General features: G+C 50.0%; 1 protein-coding gene across 8 annotated transcripts in view; it reads right to left on the bottom strand.

Annotated features, from left to right (window-relative positions):
- Positions 1 to 22629, bottom strand: part of ZNF532 (zinc finger protein 532) — a 113149-nt gene that overhangs the window by 43702 nt on the left and 46818 nt on the right. For 7 of the 8 annotated variants that reach the window (XM_027526083.1, XM_027526087.1, XM_027526084.1 and 4 more), the window contains 2 exons: positions 15402 to 17764; positions 3685 to 3866 (listed from right to left, as the gene is read on the bottom strand). In XM_027526083.1, coding sequence (XP_027381884.1) covers positions 3685 to 3866; positions 15402 to 17764 — 2545 coding nt within the window. Of the gene's footprint in view, positions 1 to 3684; positions 3867 to 15401; positions 17765 to 22629 lie in introns of those variants that run through there. The other variant, XM_027526082.1, reaches the window with a different exon arrangement.

The following is a 22629-nucleotide window of genomic DNA, read 5'->3' as shown; positions in this document are numbered from 1 at the left end:
GACTAGATAAATTAGTCCTTCCCAACCCTAGAAGCCTGTGACTCCTATGAAAGAAGAAGATCATCTAAAATGAAAATAGCTGGGTTGCTAACTATTAAACTGAAGCACACGGTACATCACGAATCATAAACAAAACGTTTTTCCCGGCAAGAGTACAGGTGATCGGTGCAAGGGCAAAACACCCAGGAAGGGCGAATCCTCCCGAGTCTCCTGGAGTCAGAGGAAGACTTAACCCCTGAGAAATCCAGCAAGAGGTTAGAGAATCAACAGCTGACAAAGAAAGTGGCTGAGGCTTGGCCCGAAGAGCTTCATGGAAGCAAGGGAAAGCCTGCCTTAATATGAGGAGAAAGTAAAAAAATTTAAAAGAACTTAAGAGACAGTTGTAAAATATCTGCTTGCAAGTGGGAAGAAAGATTCATGGGCAACAGGGGCCAATGAGGACTGTAAATAAGGTTGAAAAGGAGGAGGAGAACTGGAAGGGTTCCTACGGCATTCTAATGCTTCTAAACATCTAGCCTGCTAACAAATATTTAACAGAGCCGAAGCCCTTTGTGTTCTGGATACCAATCAAGTTTCTCTTCATTTTTTAAATTAAAAACATAATAAAATGCTTATAGTATACAATCCTCTAATTCCCTCTTCCAAATGCAGATTCAGTGGATTGAGAAGAGGGAAAATTCAGAGAAATACTATATTTGACTTCTATCAAATTGACTAGAAGCTAGAGACTCCTGTAATATCTGGGAGATAGCAGTATGATCAGGAAGAGAGCCCACGGAAGACACAAACTCAGGCTGGAAGCTGCGCTGGAGACATTCCTCTGGCTAAAAATAATTTAAAAAAAAAAAGAAAAAATGGGGAAACTAAAAAGCCAAAAAGGAGAAGAAATCATACAAGGTCAAGGGGCTGCTAAATCCCAGCCAAATGGTAGACCGAGCTGTTACTTGAAACAAGAGGAAAACAACTAAAGTCAGATTTTGTTCTATCACCTAAAGAGGTGTAAACATGAACGAAATTTCAGACACGCACACATAGGTCAGGAAGCAACAGTTAGAACTGGACACGGAACAACAGACTGGTTCCAAACAGGAAAAGGAGTACGTCAAGGCTGTATATTGTCACCCTGCTTATTTAACTTATATGCAGAGTACATCATGAGAAATGCTGGACTGGAAGAAACACAAGCTGGAATCAAGATTGCTGGGAGAAATAGCAATCACCTCAGATATGCAGATGACACCACCCTTATGGCAGAAAGTGAAGAGGAACTCAAAAGCCTCTTGATGAAAGTGAAAGAGGACAGTGAAAAAGTTGGCTTAAAGCACAACATTCAGAAAACTAACATCATGGCATCTGATCCCATTACTTCATGGGAAATAGATGGGGAAACAGTGGAAACAGTGTCAGACTTTATTTTTCTGGGCTCCAAAATCACTGCAGATGGTGACTGCAGCCATGAAATTAATAGATGCTTACTCCTTGGAAGGAAAGTTATGACCAACCTAGACAGCATATTCAAAAGCAGAGACATTACTTTGCCAACAAAGGTTCGTCTAGTCAAGGCTATGGTTTTCCCTGTGGTCATGTATGGATGTGAGAGTTGGACTGTGAAGAAGGCTGAGTGCCGAAGAATTGATGCTTTTGAACTGTGGTGTTGGAGAAGACTCTTGAGAGTCCCTTGGACTGCAAGGAGATCCAACCAGTCCATTCTGAAGGAGATCAGCCCTGGGATTTCTTTGGAAGGAATGATGCTGAAGCTGAAACTCCACCTATGAGTACTTTGGCCACCTCATGCGAAGAGTTGACTCATTGGAAAAGACTCTGATGCTGGGAGGGATTGGGGGCAGGAGGAGAAGGGGACAACAGAGGATGAGATGGCTGGATGGCATCACTGTCTCGATGGACGTGAGTCTGAGTGAACTCCGGGAGTTGGTGATGGACAGGGAGGCCTGGCGTGCTGTGATTCATGGGGTCGCGAAGAGTCGGACACAACTGAGCAACTGAACTGAACTGAAATGAACCCTCAAGTGCGAGAAAAAAAAAAAAACATACTAAATAGAAATTTTAGTAAAAATTTAAAGCGCCAAATTTAGGCAATGCCGTGAACAAGGGGGAAAAAAAAGAAAAGGGATGGGCTTTTCCAACTGTGTTAATTACTGTGAGCCTGCCAACAGAGCTTTTGTTTTAATTTAGGAAAGATACCAGGAATAGCTAGAATTATAGGAGTCTTTACTTCTTTTATTCATTCCAATTTAAATTTACTTTCATTATATTGGAAATATCAACTCTAAATGTCTGAGGAAATTGGCATCCATTGAAGGAACTGCCTTCTATATTAAACAAAGAATCCAGTAATAAGAGTTTCCAAATACGGAATAAGAACCAAAGTGTTATTGTGTGGGAATTCTGCGGCATCAACATGGAACGTCCCTCTTAAGCACTGAGTATGCTTCTGGATCACCCTCTCTTACTCTGGAACATAACCGTGGAGACGGAGGTAAATAAACATAACGCCAGTTTAGACAGGGCACCGAGGCACAGGATCACGTGCATTACCACACAGTGAGCAGCAGAACAGGCACAAAAAAACTCTGGTTTTTACACTTCCAAACCAAAGGCTATCTATTAGGTGGTTCTCAATCCACGAAACGCCTGCACATCACAGGTTTGGAGGCATGAGTTAAAAACGTGAAATCAGTCTCGTTATTAGAGAAATGGACAGAACCACCAAGAAACTAGTGACACCATAAGCTAAACTTAACTGAAATAAAACTGCTAAATCAATACCAACTGGCCTTCATTTTGATAAAACATCAGAACTGTGCTACACCTTTTTAAAAAATGTGTGTATTAACAGTCTAACGTTAACGATACCCGGTAACCAAAGTCTCAAAATAAGCCCACAATACAGTAACACCTCTATTAACAGAGACATGTGCACCAAGGACATGTTTTCTTGGTGGACCTCCATTTAATCAAAACATAGAAGGTTCAGGAATATATTTTAGAAGGTCACAAAGCGGAGGGTCAAGTTCAAACGCATCATCACACATTATTAGGCTAATGTTTGGATTTGTCAGATGTTGTAAAAGACATCTGAAAATTTTAGGGGGCAGTGAGAGGATCACAGTGAAGATGAGCAGAGACGCGGGAGAAGCCCAGGCCCAAGGAACAGAGAAGGAGGAATAAAGGAAGATGATCTGGGTGGAGGGCTCCTCCGCAGTGAGCGATGGTAGGAAAGGACGTGTTGACACGACCCAGCCTTCAACACGACAAGAGAAAAGTGGGGGACCACCTCACCCTTTTGTTTTGATGAGAGAAGAACTCAGAGGTGCAGAAATGCACTGTGTTCTTACAGGGGTTAAAATGTAAGCAGCATGACAACAAAAGTCTGCTAGAAAGGGGGCATAAAGTACAAAGGCTCCTAACACTCGATCAAAGCCAAGCTTTGCCACATGCCTGCTTTTGCCTGGCAGGAGGGGCCCCCTTTACCCCGGGCTTGGTGTGGACCAGCGTCAACCCCACATGAAAGGATTCAAACAGAAACACCCCCCTTATGAATGAGCGAGGTTCCCAGAGGATCTGTTGATCAAGGTTTCACTTGTAAGAAAATGAAAATGCTGAGCACGGACCACTCGGAACCCTGCGCAAGCTTCACGCGCCCGGAATGAAGGCCATACTGACCGGAAACCCACTCTCCGCGTGTAGTGCAGGCAGTTCTTGGTGACGTGGGTCTGGAAGTGCACGGACCGGCAGATGGCGCCGCACTCGGGGCAGGTGTAGGGAGACTTGTGCTGATGGATCCGCTGGTGGGAGGCATAACTGCACTGGTTGGGGAGCAGCATCTGGCAGACAGTGCAAGTCTTCTAGACAAACCAGAGGGGAGACACGATTGGTCCTGCGAAGTACTTTCTAACACGCAGAGAAGCTTGGTTAGACCTCAAAGTAAGTATACGTCGGTCATTGCAAGCAGTAATTATAAGCCCACAGAAAAGGCAAACTTAAAAAAGTTAAATGGTCAAGATAAAATACCTTACTCCATAAAACACAAACAGTATGTTCATAAAGTCAGGCTCATCCCCAAAAGTCAGGCTCATCCCCACAGTGTGATGTAAAGAGAAGGTTAGCTGCTGGTAGAGTTCCAATTTTGTTACTTTTACACATTTTTTTTTAGTGCGAAGAAGAGGTATTCTTATAAAGTAAGTTAGCAAATCTAATGAGTAATTAAAGTACAAGTTTATGGGCATCTATCTTGACAGTAGTCAGAGTTCCCAGAACTCAGTAACTTTCTTCAAAATAATAAAAAGTAATTAGTGGCTAACCCGGTTTTCTTTTTTGGCCACTTCAGTTATCAGTATTTGAGATGTGAGATACAGGAATACAGAAGAATGGCCACAGCAATCGCTTCTTCTTTTCTGCACATGATCTGGTCTTTAAATGGATGAACTGGCCATTATACGATTTACGATTAAAACCAACAAATCACGTTCAGATACATAAATTCAGATTTTAAATGGAAACTTCCAGAGCTTAAAATCTAATCACATATAAACTAAAACTGAGACCGAAATCCTCTTTGGGAAGGCCTCTACACCATTAACTAACAAGGAAAAACTGAAACACATTACATGTTACATCCCTTTAGATATAAGCACTGAACACAGCAGGCTTTTAAAACACAAAAAACTTACAGTAAATATAAATGGAGGACTTAGTATCATTCCAAAGTTAAAAGGTGTTTGAATACTATTTGGACATTCATGCAACAGGTATCTACTATCTTCCAAAATGTATAATTTTTATTAAAGTCAGTTAAAGAAAAGCCTCAAAACATACTGTAGTTAAAAGTGAACCAATCTTTTAAACTGACAACAGAATTAAGACATTTTCAAAACAGACTTTTTATTCTTTTAGCTTCTGAATCAAGCAAATTAAGGTTTCAGCTTCTAAGGAAAACTAAGGAAAATCAGAAACTCACTTGAAAATTCTTTCTTGGTTCTCTCCTGAAAGGACTAAAGTACAAATTTGATCCCATAAAATGTTTATTGCAGTCACAAAATAAGAACATTACAGGCAGCTTTGATGAGGTTAAGCATCACTTTAAAATAGCATTCCTTTTCTAATAATACATATTCCAAAGATTAAAACAAGCCACAGCCAATGAAAACCAATCCACAGATGCATTAAGTATCAAATCCTGATGACCTCTTCTTTATCACAGGTAATCCACTGTTTCTTTGAACTAAAGGTTTCTATTCACTTCACCACACAGTTACTCATCCCAGGCAGTGAACTGTAGTGTCTGCATTTCAACAGGCATCTCAGAATGTCTTGCACTTACTAGAAATAAAACCCGTGTTTTCTACACTCAAGTCAAAGCATTTTCTTTTTATCCTATGCATTGAGCCCATTCCACTGTGAGCCAAGTGAACTGGATCCTTTAAATAGATGGACTTAGATACATCATCTCATTTGATTCTCATAAAAATCTATGAAGTCGATGGCATTATCTCCACTTTACAGGTGAGGAAAGGACGTGTGGCGGAGTTAAGAAACCTGCCAGGGGCCCACAGCTCGCAGGTGGAGGAACCAGGATTTGAACTGGGCTCTGACCCATTCCAAGGCTGACAGCGGGGCGGGGGGACAGCCGTGGTCACGATTACAGGCAAGCCCCCAGCCCACTCCATGGCGTGGCTCCCATCTATGGTGACGCAGCTTTATTATAGGGAAAGACAGCAACAAAATTAAGAGAAAACCTAAAAAGGAGACAGAGCATGTGTTTCCTTAAAGCCGAAACGAATTTTAACATTATCTCCCATCAAGATGTTACCAGGTACCCTTCATAGTACTCATAAAATTCACAACGAGTTACTTAAACATGCTCCCCTGTCAGATGCTTGTATGCGGTCATAATATGTAACTATATAAATAGTCATGGACGCATTGGTGGATGAAAGAGCTTTTGTACTAGTAAGGCGAACTAAAGTAAGTATCAACATTATTCGAGAAGAGGCTTTATGAATTAAAGTGCTCTTTATGACAGAAATCTCTGACTGCAGAGACTAGGGAAAATGTTTTAGAGTGGCGAGGTCACATACACAGCCACGTTTCCATAGCGACCTGTCTCACACGTCGGTCCCTGGGAGGGAGGAAGTGTTCCCTTCATACTGCACTGTGGCCCCGGAGGCTCCGCGAGAGCAGGTGGTGGTCTCTGCCCGCCCCCCTCCCCAGACCACTGACCAGCCACAGGAACCTGCCTTTGGCCCTTTCCACTGACTAAGGCTCCTCGCCAACTCCAGGCAGACAAGCGAGACCAGGAGCGGTGGATCGCACACCCGAATCACGACGCTTCCCTGTTCTCCGATCACTGCAGTGGAGGAATCCAGCTGCCGGGGAGCCCTCGGCCAGAGTGTGCATGCACAGATGCGTCTGCGTTAGCGCACACACGCTCCGAGCAGACTCCCACGCTTCTCTGCTTACTGGCTCCCACTCCACCCACTCTGTGTGCAGAACCAACCAGCCGTCTGGGCTGCAGATGTTCTCTCCCGGACACATAGGTGAGAGCCACAGTTTTCAACTCACATGACAGCATCTGCCCAACCGTTCCCCTCTGATTTTTAAAAAATTAATTTCTTTTTTTAGGGTTGGCTATGCTGGGTCGTTGCTGCTTGCTGCGCGGGCGTTGCTCTCGCTGCAGGGTGCGGGTGTCTCCCTGCGGTGGCCTTTCTTGCTGCTGCTCCCGGGCTCCAAGCTCAGGCTCAATCGACGCAGCGCACGGGTGCAGCTGCTCCTCGGCAGGTGGGAACCTCCCGGATCGGGCATCGAAGCCCGTCTCCTGCCCTGGTGGGTGGATTCTTGCCCACTGAGTTGCCACGGAAGCTCCTCCCTCCAGTTTCATCCACTGCCCTTGTGTTAGGTAACAGGTCCCCTCCGCCTCCTGAAACGGTGGTGCTGGATCTCACAGTGCAGAGGAAGCGGAGCCAATGCCACTTGCTTCTCTGGGCTGCTGGGGACTCTTGGCAATGACACTCTCTCTGGACTGGGTGATGCGTGCGGGCATCCGGCCAGGCCAGGATCTCTTTGTGGTCTCTGATGATCTGACTGTCCTTGTTTTGTTGGTTTAAACCAAAGAAAACAAAAATGTCTCTCAAAACTCTCTCTTCTATACAAGTTGAGAACACTTACTAGGGGATAAAGCAGGTTGATGTGACAAAGTTGGCCTCTGGAACAGAAAACAGCTAAAAAAATGCACTCACACAGTTTCAGGTGTCTTCTGACAGTTTTACTGATGTCATCTGAAACACGGAAAACATTTGCGATACTCAGGTAATAGGCGGCTAATTTTCAGTCTGGGGCAGATTCATTTGCTCAGAGAACCGCTACCTTTAGAAAGTGAAATGCTACTTTTCAGTAGTCAGGTAATAGGAGAAAGCAGAAATTAAAAGCTGAAAGGTAATCGCAATCATATGTGACGACTACCCATACTGCACCCTCTGTGCCCAATCCTGGCACAGAAATCAATGGCTGGTGGGGGCACGAGGACACACAGGGGCCCTGGTGAGGATGCAGACAGCCTTAGGGCTTGGCATCCTCTTCGCATCATGAGGAATTATTTGAGCAGATTATTAAAAATATTTAAAGTAAAATCTTTGAGTAAAAGTATACTGAGCACAAAGCTGGCAAAACTATGAATTCTCTGCGTTTCAATTCATATTTTAGGGGGAAAAAGGTAGCCTGGGAAATCTACAAGAGGAAGATGAGGAAGGCTAAGGAAATGTGAGTAAGCAGCAGCTACTTATGCTTCCACTTCAGAGAGACCAAAACCGTGTGACCGCGTGTGACACAGGTCAGAACGCTGTCAGCTTAACAGTCAGCCCAGACGCTAAGTACACTGCTTCTGCCTCATTAACAGCAGTTTTGCAATCTTCCATCTACAATATAATTATCAAACAATAATAATAATAAGTAACACCAGTCTGCTTTCCCGCTCTCCCTCTCAGCCGATCTCACGATGGGAGAACAAACAAAGCATTTCATTTCCGACCCCACTGAGATAGAAGGAACACGGAGCATCACAGCAGAAACAACGGCATACACCATTGTGCACAACGCTAGCTGCTGGGGGTGCTTTTGTCCTCAAATCATTCTGCATTAAAAAAAAGGCCTAATAAGAGCTGACAGTGAAATGAGCCAATTTTCAGAGACCAGTGTGGTCAACTTACATAATCTACTCGGATGACAATCAGTCAAGAAGACAGATGAATTAACAGTTGATGACCTTAAAATATAAACTGGGTCAGAACTAGCCTGACCAAAATTAAAATTAAACATTTAGGAGAGCAAGACCCAAAACCAAGCTAATAATGATACTTTGGGTGGCTGAGGGAACTGAGGTGGGCTCCGTGGTTTCCTGAAGAAGCCACTTGAGCAGACACGGCTCCAACGAACTGGTGGGGGCTGCTGGAGCTCGTTTAACACGCCTGGTACGTTGTGCTCACGACGCCCATAACCTCCCTGAACCTAAACTGAATCAGCAAGCCCGAAAAATAAGGACCTCTGCAGGTAAGTCTCCTTAATATGCATCCTTGAAGCTGTCATGGATATGTGGCAGGTAAGATCTACTTTTGCCTGTGTCCAGTCAAGTCCAACTCTTTGCAACCCCATGGACCATAGCCCACCAGCCTCCTCTGTCCACGGGATTTCCCAGGCAGGAATACTGGAGTGGGTTGCCATTTCTTCCTCCAGGGGATCTTCCCGACCCAGGGGTTGAACCATCAGCTCCTGCGGCTCCTGCATTGGCAGGTGGTTACTTTTTACTACTGAGCCACTTGGGAAGCCCCAGTGTGGACATGAAAGTGTTAGTCGCTCAGTCGCATCCAACTCTCCGAGATGCCATGGACTAGAGCTCGGCAGGCTCCTCTGTCCATGGGATTCTCCAGGCAAGAGTTCTGGAGTGGGGCGCCATTCCCTTCTCCAGGGGATCTTCCAGACCCAGGGACTGAACCAGGGTCTCCTGCATTGCAGATTCTTTACCAGTGAGCCACCAGGGAGGCCCTCAGTGTGGATATAAACCCCAGAGTTTATTCTCGTAAGACTCCTACGGTGCCTGCGACGGTAAAGTTCTGTGCTTCTGTGTCACCATGAGAAACCAGAAAGGACAAGTAGCAATAAAGAAACCCTGCCTTGAGTCCTGAGCTGGCCACTAACTGGGTGTACGTTCCCTCAACTGCAAAACAGAAGGGAAAGGACACGACACCCTCTGACCACGGCTGATGCAGAGTCTGCAGGAAGAAAACCCGTCTCACCAACTCAGAGGCCGTAATATGTACTTCCGATCTGTACTGGGCTAAATTTAATTGTGGTTTCACCAAGAGGAGAAGCAATGACATTCCAGGACACTTAATTTTCAACGACTGAAACTACAGCTGTGGCCTCTTAACTACTTCACGGAGCAGAGGGAAGCTTCTCCAGCCTCTCTCTCACTCCTTTCCTTCTCCTGCCCTGAGGCAGGTTATATCCCTGGGTCTGGAAGACCCCTGAGCAGGAAATGGCAACCCACTCCAGTATTCTTGCCTGGAGAATCCCATGGACAGAGGAGTCTGGCAGGCTACTGTCCATGGGGTCGCAGAGTTGGACACAACGGAGCGACCAGGCACACACCCAGGGCAGATTCGCCAGTGTTAAAAGCGCCCGGCACCCCCGTTCTACTGCTCCACGGGGTTCAGGGTGACTGGGAAGGGGATGGTCCATCCAGACTCTCCATCTCACACCCCGGCCTGGGGGCTTGCCCTCCTCAGAAGGGCCAACAGCTGCACGCAGGGCCTCAGGTGCCCTGGGGTCGTGGCTGGGATCCAGGCTGGGGGAAGCAGGACGCGGGGTGAAGAGGGCCTGGAGCTCAGCCACGGACGCCCACCCAGCTCTCGGCAGGGCCTGCCGGGGCTTCGTGGAGCACAGGGCAGGTTAGCGGCGAAGCAGCACTCAGGGCCGTCACTGCCGTGGAGACGCCATCCACACGGCACGCGCGAGAGGAGGAGCGACTGGCAAGGCAGGTTCAGCGAACGCCACCAAGCCTTCCTTTACCCCACGACACACGGGCCAAGCCTCCAGGGCCGGAGCGTGTAACATGCAGGGTGAGAGGGGGCGTCACACGGACAGCCCCAGCCCGTGTCAACAGAAAGAGAGATCCTTGACCGGGTTCTGACAAGCACCCACAAACACGCCCGAATGACATCTGACAAAGCACAAAAAAGGCAACTCAGTGGGAGACAGCCTTTCAGACAAATGTGTGCTAAGTTGCTTCAGTTCAGTTCAGTCACTCAGTCATGTCCGACTCTTTGCAAACCCATGAACCGCAGCACGCCAGGCATCCCTGTCCATCACCAACTCCCAGAGTCCACCCAAACTCATGTCCATTGAGTCGGTGATGCCATCCAACCATCTCATCTTCTGTCATCCCCTTCTCCTCCTGCCTTCAATCTTTCCCAACATCAGTGTCTTTTCAAATGAGTCAGCTCTTCCCATCAGATGGCCAAAGTATTGGAGTTTCAGCTTCAACATCAGTCGTTCCAATGCACACCCAGGACTGATCTCCTTTAGGATGGACTGGTTGGGTTTCCTCTGTGCAACCCTATGAACGCAGCCCACCAGGCACCTGCCTCCAGTATTCTTGCCTGGAGAATCCCATGGACAGGGGAGCCGGACGGGCTACATACAGTCCACGGGGTCGCAAGAGTCGGACACAACTTAGTGACTAACCTCTGTCCGTGTTCTCCAGGCAGGCATACTGGAGTGGGCTGCCAGGCCCTCCTCCAGGGGATCTTCCTGACCCAGGGATGGAGCCGTCTCTTCAGTCTCCTGCATCAGCAGGCGGCTTCTTTATCACTAGCACCACCTTACCAGAGAAAAAGGACACGCACGGGGGAAAAGAAATCTCAACCTAAGTCTCACAAATAATACAAAAAGTAACCCAAAATAGATCACAGACTTAAGCGTAAATCATAAAAACATCTTTAGAAAAAAAACATAAAAGAAGGTTTTCAGGATCTAGAGCAAAGAGCTCTTAGACGTGATGCCAAAAGCACAAGCCATAAAAGAGAAAACTGATAAATGGGACTTCGTCAAAATTAAAAGCATTTACTCTGTCAAAGACCTAACAAGATGAAGAATGAAGTCGCAGACTGGGGGAAAAGACAGGCAACCACATACCGGCAAAGGACCAGCGTCTAAAATATATCAACAACTCTTAACACGCAACAGTAAAAACAAACAAAAAAACTAATCAGAAAATGGACAAAAGACAGGAAGAGACATTTCACCAAAAAGGATATGCAGGTGGCAAATAAATGTAAAAAGATGCTCAACATTATTCGCTATGGAAAAAACACAAATTAAAACCACATCACTACACACCTGTCGGGATGGTGAAAATGATGCCGCCACCAAATGCTGGTGAGGGGTAGAGAAAAGAGGTCATTCACACACTGCTCTTGAGGATTAAAACTGTACAGCCACTGTGGAAAAGAGTTTCTTAAGAACATACATATGCAACCACCACACAGCCCAGCACACAAAGGAGTTTCATCCCTGAGAGATGACAGCTTATGTTCAGATAAAAGCCCGCAGACAAATGTTTGCAGCAGCTTTATTCATAACAGCCCCAAACTGGGAACAATGCAGACGTCTTCGGTGACTAGATAGGGTGAGCACCTTGTGGCAGGAACATATGATAGAAAAACACCCAGCAATAAAAAGGGATATCTCCAACCGCTTGGATGAATCTCCAGGGAATTATGCGGAGTGAAAAAAGCCAATCTCAAAGGCTACATATGGTAGGGCTCTGTTTTTATAACATTCCCGAAATGACAAAATTATAGAAATGGAGAAGAAATCAGTGGTTCCTAAGGGTTAAGAATGAGGTAGGCGTGGGAGGAACTGGCTGTGGCTCTAAAAAGCCAGTATGGAGACTTCCCTGGCTGTCCAGGGATTAAGAATCTGCCTTCCAATGCAGGAACACCCGTTCGATCCCTGGGCAGGGAACTAAGATCCCAAAGGCCTCAGTGCAACAAAAGCCAGGTGCCAGACTACTGAGCCCAAGCACTCTAGAGCCCATGCTCCGCAACAAGAGGAGCCCACGCGCTGCCACGAACGCCCAGCGCGGCCAAACAAAAAAACAGTGATCACGATAAATCAAAAGGCAGCAGGAATGATCCTCATGGTCACGGCAAGGTTCTACGTGTTGACAGCACGCGAGCCAGCAGCCTGGATAGGACACTGTTGAACAGTTCCCCTGCACGATGCAGCCACTGGGGAGAACTGGGTAAAGGAAACACAGGATCCCTCTGTGCTGCTTCTTACCTGAATCCGCAATTATCTCAAAATGAAAAGCTTAATTTAAAAACAAAATGACTGGAGAAGACTGAAGCCACGAGCACAGGGCACGTTCAGCAGTTTCAGCTAAGCTGTTTAAAGTACCATGGCAAGAAGGTGGGCAGGAGAAAGCAAGAACAGGAGGCAGGCAGGAAAGGAACGGTCCCGCCCAGGGACCCTGCACCCCTCTCTCCAGGTCTGCTGAACGCACACGCAGAAAGGAGAGAGCCAGGGCCCTGAGGCCACGCCCTTTAACCTCCTGAATCCAGGCAATTCAGGGTCAGTGTAGGAGTCAGTTGTATGACTCAGCGGAAGTCTGTTGTATGACTCAGCGGTCCCTGATCTTTTGGGCACGAGGGACCAGTTTCGTGGAAGACAAGTGTTTCACCGGCCAGGGTCGGGGGGATGGTTTCAGGATGATTCGAGTGTATCACGTTTATTGTGCACTTTCTTCATATTGTTCTTACATCAGCCCCACTTCAGATCATCAGGCATTAGATCCCAGAGGCTGGGGATCCCTGGGACACACGTGAATCTCTGAGGCTGCTGTGCAGACCTAGGGAGGCGGCCTGGGCAGGACCCTGCACCGGTCCGGTCCGGCCCTTAGGGAGGGACGCAGCCTCCTCTGCCTCTGTTCACCCACAAGTTACCAAGAAACAGAGAGGCCAATGGAGAGACAGGAGGGAGTGTGGATAGAGGCACTCGGAAAGACTGGACTTGAGCTTCGCCTTTGGATCTTCTTGCAAAATTCAGCAGTTGAGCAGAGTGTTGTGAGTGCCCTTCTCCCGGGGGCCAACAGTTTATCCAGGTGGACTTTTGCTCTCACTCAAGTTTAAATTCACCAACTGTAAACCACGGCCAGTGGTCGTGGGAACAGCAAACTGAAGACGATGGAACAGGAACTTTTCTCCTTCCTGCCTCGCCCTTGGGGTCTTCAGCCCTGCCTGCCACTGCTGGAGCCCCCGCCGAGCTGAGGCTGGTTTAGAAGGAGCCGCAGGGCCGCCTCGGGCTTCGGGGGTCTCGGGGGACTCGGAGGAGCGGGAGGACTGATGGAACTCACAGAGGGGAGCCGCTCCCCTAGGCTAGCGAGAATGCTTAAGAGACCAGCCTGCCCCTGGGTGTGCAGACACCGGGCCATGGTGGAGGCGCTGCTGCTGGGAGGGCAGGAGCTCGGGGTGAGGTGCGTCCGTGGGCGGCCCTCAACAGGAGGCTCTGCTCGGTGTGGGGGTGTAGAGGGCACTCTGGCTCGGCAAGAGTCCGAGGAAGGAGCCAGGATGGGGCGGCCTGGCCCGGAAGCTGAGGCAGGTCCTGCCCTGAGCCCGCTCGGGGCCCAGGGGCCGCCGGGCATCATGCCACACCCCGCCGCCACCCCCTCCATGCGCACACAGCCTGCCGAGGGACCCCGCCCACCCCCTCCCCGAGGGTTGGCTTCCCCCAACCCCGGGCTGGCTCCTGAGCTTACGTGGTTACACAGAGACTAAAAACAGCGGAAAACAGGGAAGGAAAATCCCGACCTTCCGCTGGCAGCCTCCTCCCGCCTCAGAAAGGGAGCGGACCGCCCTGAGCCAGCCCCGCCGGCTGACAGTGCCCGGCGCCGGAGCCAGGACGTACTCCACCATCCACAACACGCGGAACCGAGGAAACGGCTCTTTTTTTAAAACTGCATCCTCTTAAGATGCAGAGAGAAGACTGCCTCTTTGATGAAATGGTAACTAGAAAAGAGGGACCCAGATGGGACCTAGGCCCTGTCTCCAGGATGCGCTGGGCGTCCTGCCCCCCATCACTCCTTCCTGAACCAGCGTCACTCTGACGGCGTGCATCACTGTCAGACAAGCAAGCACGCAGCGTCCAGCGTCCTCGCTGCGAGAATGTTCTCGAATCTCTTTATCATCTCCTTCCACTCAACTGACCGTCCAGAGGGAAAAAAAATCATTGAGGCATGCTTCATCTTTTGTTCTCCAAACTCAAATCCTATTAATACAAAGAACTTAGCTCAGTCGTTGACCTCAGGGAACTGATCGTGGTTGACAGGACCAGAAGTCTGAACCACAGCATGAACCTCGTCAATGAGATAGTGGAGACAAATAGAGGAAAAGGTCAGTTTTCCACCAGGGCTTCAAAAACAAGAGTTTATCACCTCAAACGGGGGCTCCTCCCAAATTTACAAGTTTCCCGTTTGGACAATGAATCTTGTGCTTGCTCTCTCTAGCTTGAGTGAGTTTCATACAACAAGCTTGGTGACTTCCAGATGACAGCTGTCAAATATTTATAGTGAAACACATTTAATGACTGCCCAGAAGCTGCCTCGTGGACAGAAGCAAAACGACAGAAGTCAAATCGCTAGCCGATGTCCAGTGGGAAATGCATCTCACCAACACCAACCTACACCTCACCACAAAAACACAAAGCAAAAACGCCACAAACAAACGTAGAGGTATTCTATTTAAACAGAGGTGCGTTTTCCATTTGTAGCTTGAATTCGCTGCGCTGGAGAATTACTGAACATACTAGACCAACATTAAGCAGAAATGCCTTAGAAGTGGGTACCGACCGGGTGTGTTTAACTATAGAAGACAGTAATTATAAACGACGACAGGAATTTTTTAAATCCCCAGATGGTCGCTAATAAAGGAGTCAGTGGGGATCAGCCTGACTTCAACACTTAATACAACGTCACGACACTATCACTGGTCAGAGCTCAGACTTCCGACGTAAATGCCAGTGACCCAACAATTAAGACCACCTCTACCTGCCCTGAATCTAAGATGCCTTAGCTCAACTAGTACACAGAGTCTCTATCTGTCTAAAAGAATCCTCTTCCCCCCAAACGGACTTCTACGTAAGATTTACATTTGAACACTGCTCCATGAAAACAATCCTCTCTCTCACTTGTGTGTGTACATGTACACACGTGCACTCACACCCAGCCCCCCATCTAGCTGAGCTTCCACCCCTGAAATCAGCGGCATCGGATAGAGAGCTCAAGGCTACTACAGATTCATCACCGAAACACCGAAATGTAAATGATACTCTACTTGTCCGCTCGTATCTGCAGCCTGCTGGAAATGGGTGGCCAGCGACGTCTCGTCCTGGAAGACTTCGTTACACTCCAAACACTTGAGGCTGTGCCTGCAGAGCTTGGAGGGGTCTTCATCCAGGGGCATGGCGGGGGTGATGGGCGTGCTGGAAGGGGCCGATATGACCGTCCCGGTGATGCCAGGCTGGATTTTGGTGACCGTGTGCGCGCCGGCTCCCGCGGAGCTCGAGAGGCTGGACGACGAGGGGGCGGTATTGCTTGATGGGGAGACGATCATCTGATCCGCCGGCACTGGCTTCAGGATCAGGTGCGAGCACTGCATCACCACGCCCTTCTCCTTGTGCCCGCGGGCGTGCGACAGCAGGCTGCACTTGTTGTAGAACACCAGGTTCTTGGTGCAGTGGTTGCAGGTCACTTCGATGCGCACGCTGCGCCTGTCGTAGTGCTGGCTCAGGCTCTTCTCCAGGGCGAAGGAGTCCCCGCACTCCAAGCACTTGTAGCCGCGGGTCGGCAAGGTGATGCCCGCGCTGGCAGGGGGGCTGAGGTTGGGGATGTAAACCGGGACGGGGTTGACGCTGCTCAGCACCTTGTTGAAGGCCTCCACCACGGAGCTCTGCAGGGACGACACCACCTGCACCCGCGACACCTTCTTGGGCGGCTGCGAGGCCGCGGCGCTGAGGATCGCCTGCTTGATCTGCTGCTGAGGCTTGGTGAGCACGTGGCGGAGCTCGGAGGCGGCCTGGGCGCCCTGAGGCAAGAGGTTAAGGTTGGCGAGGTGCACGGTCTTTGGCACGAGTTTGGCACTGGCCAGGCTGGAGGCCGGCACCACCACGGTCTGCTGCTGGATGGCGCTGGCGGCTTTGATGATGGCGCTGCTGGCACTCTGCACGGAGGCGGCGGAGATGACCGTGGCCTTGACCGTCGTGTTGTTGGCCAGCTTCAGGTTGATGACTTGCGAGCCGGCCGTCTTCACGGCCGACACGGGGAGGAAGGCGGTCGCCACAGGCTTGATGGTGACCTGCTTGGGGGTCAGCTCGGCGGGCGCCACGGCGTTGGCGACCACCGCGGACTGCAGGGGTGCCCGGGGCGGGGAGGCGAGCACGGCGGCCGGGGTGGGGGACGACAGGAGCGAGGTCACCGAGGCCACCACAGGCCCCGCCTGCTCCGAGGGCTTCCTGCCCGCCTCGAGGTCCACCTCGGGCAGCACGCGTGTCACGGTCCTCTTGATCTCCCCGGAAGACGTCTTGATGGTCTTGATGCGGACTTTGGGGATTGCTGGTGTCGACCCCGCGGGGGATGCTGGCGACCCCTTGCTACTATTTTCGCTGGAAACGCTCCGGGGACTGTCTGGCTGCTTAAGGGACGCTTTCTTCGTCCCGTCGATGAGGTTCTGGGGTTCGGGAGACTTCTCGGTGGCTCGAGGGCTGTCGTTGACGTCCTTTGGTAATGGAGAGGACTCCCGGGAGTTGGTCGCCAGCTCTTTAGAGGAGTCGGAGGCGGCCTTTTTCGCACTGAGTGCCGCGATCGCGGCGATGCAGGATGAGAGCTTGGAGGACGGCTTGGTCCGCGACGGCACCGGGCCAGCGAGGCCAGCGTCGTTCTTCTCGGAGCCCAGCTTCCCCTCGTGGACCCTGTTCTCCAGCACCTTTTCAGAGCTCTCCTTCAGCTTGTCCTCCATCTTTCTGACTTTAAAAGGTTCGTAAACACCCAGATTTAGAGAATTTGTCTCCGTCTCCCTCTTGACGACTTTGCTTTTCTCCAGGCCGCCGGGGGCCGGGACGCCAGCCTTGCTCACGCCGTCTCCCCCAAGCGCCTTCAGCTTGTCGTAGTCCTGCTGGGGGCCCGAGCCTGCCAGCACGTTCGCTCTGAAGCCCGTGCGCGGGTCCTCCTTGTCCGGGGGGTCGTCCACCTCTATCTTCTCGTCGTCGTCAAACTCCTCCGCGCTGGAGATGGGGCTGAACTGGCTGAAGGCCGAGTCCTTTAAGGTCGCCTCTGAGGCCGGCACGTCTCCCTTCAGGGCCTTCGACCCTTCCTTGCCGTACGTGTCGAGAGAGGACGCCGTCAGGAAGCCATTGTGCAGGCCGTTGCCGGGGGGGTTGTGGCTGTCCTTCTCTGCGCCGTCCGAGGAGTCGATGCTGCGGACGTTCTTCACGATGACACTGACACCCACGTCCGAGGAGGACGGCGCGTGTGAGTCGTCGTCCGCCTGGGCGCCCTGCTTGATGTGGCTCTCCTGGTCGTCGTGCGCAGACTCGATGGCTGCCTTGGGGTCGACCATGTCGGGGATGTCAAATGCTGCCAGCAGGTCGTCAAAGTCGGGGGTCTTCATATCCCCCATGGTCATGAATTGGATCAGATGTTCTGTGAAACGAACAGAAAAACAATTCCGTCAGCAACGTCCCGCTCAGACAAACGTCCCTGTAGGATTCACACCCAGGCGGGGATGACCATCAGTGAAATGGCAAGTCGCCATGTGCCCTTACTATAAAGTCGGGACGCTGAGCCAAAGTGGACAAACACCCCGAGAACAAGTATAAACTGATCATTACAACTCTGAAGCAATTCCTCCAAAATGCTGTGTGGCACAGCCAGTGTGGAGCCTCTCTAACAAGCAGAACTATTAAACCACAGAGAACAGGTTCTGGGCTAACAACCAGAAAATACTGTTCATCGCTGGATTCGTCTCCTTGTCTTCACAAAAAGCTGCTTTCAAGTATATTTTGACCTTGACAGCATTTCATTCTATAGGTAAAATTATCCCTAATATAGTCACTGTCAGATCTGGGGTATCACATTAAAAGAAATACAGGCCAAAAAACCCAATTACAGATTTCAATTCGTCCACAGAAGTGAGCATCCCAAGCCAGCATAGGCCTTCTGCTGCTGCTGCTGCTGCTAAGTCGCTTTGGTCATGTCCGACTCTGTGCGACACCATAGACGACAGCCCACCAGGCTCCCCTGTCCCTGGAATTCTCCAGGCAAGAACACTGGAGTGGGTTGCCATTTCCTTCTCCAATGCATGAAAGTGAAAAGTGAAAGTGAAGTCGCTCAGTCATGTCCAACTCTTAGCGACCCCACGGACTGCAGCCTACCCAGGCCCCTCCATCCATGGGATTTTCCAGGCAAAAGTACTAGAGTGGGGTGCCATTGCCTTCTCCGGCATAGGCCTTCTACTGCTAATCAAGTTCCATCTGAGATTTTTAAAAATCCCCAAGGAGCTCATTCTATCAATTTTTATTTAATCCTAATTCTCCCCATGATGGTAGGGGAAAAAGAATACTCTCCCACTGGAAAAGTATAGCGTCCCTTCCACCTTACTCCCTAGTCCGGCGGTTTTACTGGTTAAGGGAACACACATCTGTCTCCTAATCACCACTCAGTCAACACAGTCACGCAAGTGACCATGGCAGTTGAGAAAGGTCCTCCAAGGAATCAATTCCCAGCAGGGGGCAACAAGGACCCAAGGGCGGGACAGAGCCCAGGCGAGGGAGGCCTTCTCTTCCGCAGCCAGGCTAGGTCAGGGTGGACAACAGGCTGTAAAGAAGTGCTTCCATTACTCCCAGAGCCCTGGATGATGCGGCTTCAGGGAAGGTGCAGGGTTTCAGCCGTAACTACAAGAGGCGCAAGTGTGCTCGGTCGTGCCCAACTCTACAACCCCATGGACTGGGGCCCGCCAGGCTCCTCTGTCCGTGGAACTTCCCAGCCAAGAATACTGGGGTGGGTTGCCATGCCCTCCTCCAGGGGGATCTTCCCGACCCAGGGATTGAACCCAAATCTCTTATATCTCGTGCATTAGCAGGCGGGTTCTTTACCACTAGCACCACCCAGGAAGCCCCCGACTAGAGAGGAAGGATATTTAAATACACAAACTGCTTGGGGTCTTGATAAGGAGACCTTATACTATCGGGGGGGGGGGCTGCTCGTCCTCCTCTCTGAACCCCTGGAACAGCCCATCTTCTGAAGCTCTATTTTCTGGACTACACCGTGTGGGTACTGGTCTCTTCCTACCTACTGGCCTGCCAGCTGCCTCGAGACGGGCAACGTCTCACTCGCCTTTGCACCATAAACGCCAGAGAACCAAGAGGACACACAGCTCAGAACACAGGAGGCACAACAGGAGCGGGCCTCGACCCCAGCGCTGGGGCCCTCGGGCAGTGAGGGCGCCTCCGAGGCGGCTCCTTCAGTCGGGGCAACGGGGCGGAGGTCGGCCGCCAGGAAGACAAGGCAAGGCGGGAAGCAGGGTGGAGAACGAGAAACTGGAGAGAAGGAGCAGAGGGAGAAAGAAACGGGCAAGAGGAGGAGGAGAAAGCGGGCTCAAGCAACAACCAGCGTCAGAGGAGGCGAGGGCCAGGGCTGGTTCCAGGCAACTGTTTTAAGATTTTTCTGATGTGGACCATTTTTCAAGGTTTTACTAACTTCATTACAATATTATCTCTGTTTTACTTTTTGGCCAGGAGGCATGTGGGATCTTAGCACCTCGACCAGGGATCGAACCTGTAATCCCCTGCACTAGAAGGCTAAGACTTAACCACTGGACCACCAGAGAAGACCTCCTGGCAACTTTCAACATAGAATCAGCCTCAGCCATTTGTAGACACCTAGACTCTCCTGGTGGAGAAGGAAAGGGCACGCCACTCCAGTGTTCTTGCCTGGAGAATCCCAGGGACGGGGGAGCCTGGTGGGCTGCCGTCTGTGGGGTCGCACAGAGTCAGACACGACTGAAGCGACTTAGCAGCAGCAGCAGCAGCAGCAGCAGACTCTCCTGGGGCTTCCTAGGTGGAGCTGGTGGTAAAGAATCCACCTGCCGATGCAGGAGATGCAAGAGACTCAGGTTCGATCTCTGGGATCAGGAAGATCCCCTGGAGGAGGGCATGGCAATGCACTCCAGTGTTCATGCCTAGAGAATCCCATGGACAGAGGAGCCCGGTGGGCTACCATCCATAGGGTCGAAAAGAGTCAGACATGACTGAAGCGACTTAGCACAGCAAAACACCGAGAGAGGAGCCCATGAAAGAGAACAGATGAAAGACGTTAAAGAAAAAGAAAAAGAATGGCTATTTCCCTGTCAATATTTATTATGTCGTTTCTCTTTTATATTTGCTTTATATCAGTGAGACCCTGTCTTACATTTTTTACTGAAGTATTTAATGATTTTTTTCTTATATAATCTATAAAAAAAAATCATGCATTCCTAATAAAAAATAACTATACAAGGATCACAGCAGAATCTTTACTCAGGCAACAATACACATACCTGTGAAAATTCACATTAACCATAAATCCATCATCAGGCGCTAAGACACCCTCAGCAATATTCACTCAGTCTGGGACCCATCCTAACACTTCACAGAGAATTTCACTGGAAAAACTACTGCTGAAGATGAAATAAGCACTTAGGGTTCAACAGGACCCGAAGAATAAACCTCTATCCGCTCACTTAGGTCTCAGAAGCCGCACATACTTCTCTCTAGATGGTCTTGCTCAGCCCAGAGAGAACACTCTTGAGCCTCTTCTCTCACAGATGGACAGATGGGCGCCTGCAGAACCAGACAGGGAACAATGAACCCCACCCGCCACCCCCCCACCCCCCCGCACCGATCAGAGTACAACACTTCCAGGCAGATGATGACATGAAAACATCTACAAGTCAGCTCTAACGAGGACGTCTGATGTTATGATTTTCTTTTTCAAATGAACTTGAACTGCAAAATATGGGGAGTGAAAACCCCATCTGTCAGACAATAAATCCACTTAAGAGTCTACCCACTTAGGAATAATCCCTGAATGTCACTACTTGTACTTTTAAGCATTATTTTGCCTTTATAAATTTAACAATCACAATGAGACCACCATTAGTGAAGCATCCCCATGGTCTGTCTTCACCAGCCATGACGATCCGCGTTTGCACATCAGTTTCGAGAGAATTCAAGACACAGACTCATGGACCACCCCCAAGTCCCGACTGGAGCTGAATGGGGCTAAAGGGGGGCTTTTCCATGCCACCGTTTACCTGGGGCTGGGACCCAGGCTCTGGAAGGCCCCGGTGGTGGCTCGGCTCCACCCAAGGCCTTCCAGCCTTCCTTTACAGCTACACGGGATTCCTGTCATTTGCCTTCTCTTTATGGCTACGGTGAATGAAATCGTCATCAGGTTTCACACTGTTCTTCCCAGAGGGCAGTCAGTTCAGGAACAAAAAGAAGAACAAATACTCCTCAGTGGGTGGGTGGCCCAGAACACACAAGCACAAGAAATGAAAAAGAGGTCACCACGTGAAACAAGACGTGCCAGGTGCCAGCAGGTCGAGTGGGCAGCGCAGCCCGCAGGCAGGCGGCGGGCACCTGGAGGAGTGACGCACCTCCGTGGCCCCTCCTGTTCACACGGCCGAGCCCCGAGCACGGGCACATGGGGGCCACACGCGGCAGCCGCACCAGCAGCAAGCCTCGCCGTCGGGCAGGATGTCGCCCGCCGCACGGCCGGCTATCTTTCCTATCTGCACCACTAAAGGAGTGAGACGTTACAAAAGCAGAGACATTCCTTTGCCAACAAAGGTCCGTCCAGTCAAGGCTATGGTTTTCCCAGTGGTCATGTATGGATGGGAGAGCTGGACTGTGAAGAAGGCTGAGCACCGAAGAGTTGATGCTTTTGAACTGTGTTGCTGGAGAAGACTCTTGAGAGTCCCTTGGACTGCAAGGAGATCCAACCAGTCCATTCTAAAGGAGATCAAATATTCACTGGAAGGACTGATGTTGAAGCTGAAACTCCCAATACTCTGGCCACCTGATGCGAAGAACTGACTCATTTGAAAAGACCCTGATGCTGGGACAGATTGAAGGCAGGAGGAGAAGGGGGTGACAGAGGATGAGATGGTTGGATGGTATCACCGACTCAATGGACATGAGTTTGAGTAAACTCTGGGAGTTGGTGATGGACAGGGAGGCCTGGCATGCTGCAGTCCATGGGGTCTTGAAGAGTCTACACGAATGAGCAACTGAACTGAACTGACTGCAAAGAGTGAAGACCTGGAAAACCCCAGAGAGGAACCTTCATGTCTACAAATACCCCAAAGGGTCCAGGAGACATTCCCAAAGCAGAAAGAACTAACTTTCTCTGTGGACATCTAGCCACACCTGCCCTCCTCCCCGTTCTTCTGAACACCTGAGGTGTACGTATGTTCTCTCTAAGGAAGAAGATGAACCTTGGGGGATGGAACTCTTTGGAGATGAAGT

The sequence above is a fragment of the Bos indicus x Bos taurus genome, chromosome 24 (genome assembly GCF_003369695.1).
Source record: "Bos indicus x Bos taurus breed Angus x Brahman F1 hybrid chromosome 24, Bos_hybrid_MaternalHap_v2.0, whole genome shotgun sequence".
Lineage (NCBI taxonomy): Eukaryota > Metazoa > Chordata > Mammalia > Artiodactyla > Bovidae > Bos > Bos indicus x Bos taurus.
This window is presented reverse-complemented; position numbering and strand designations above follow the sequence as displayed.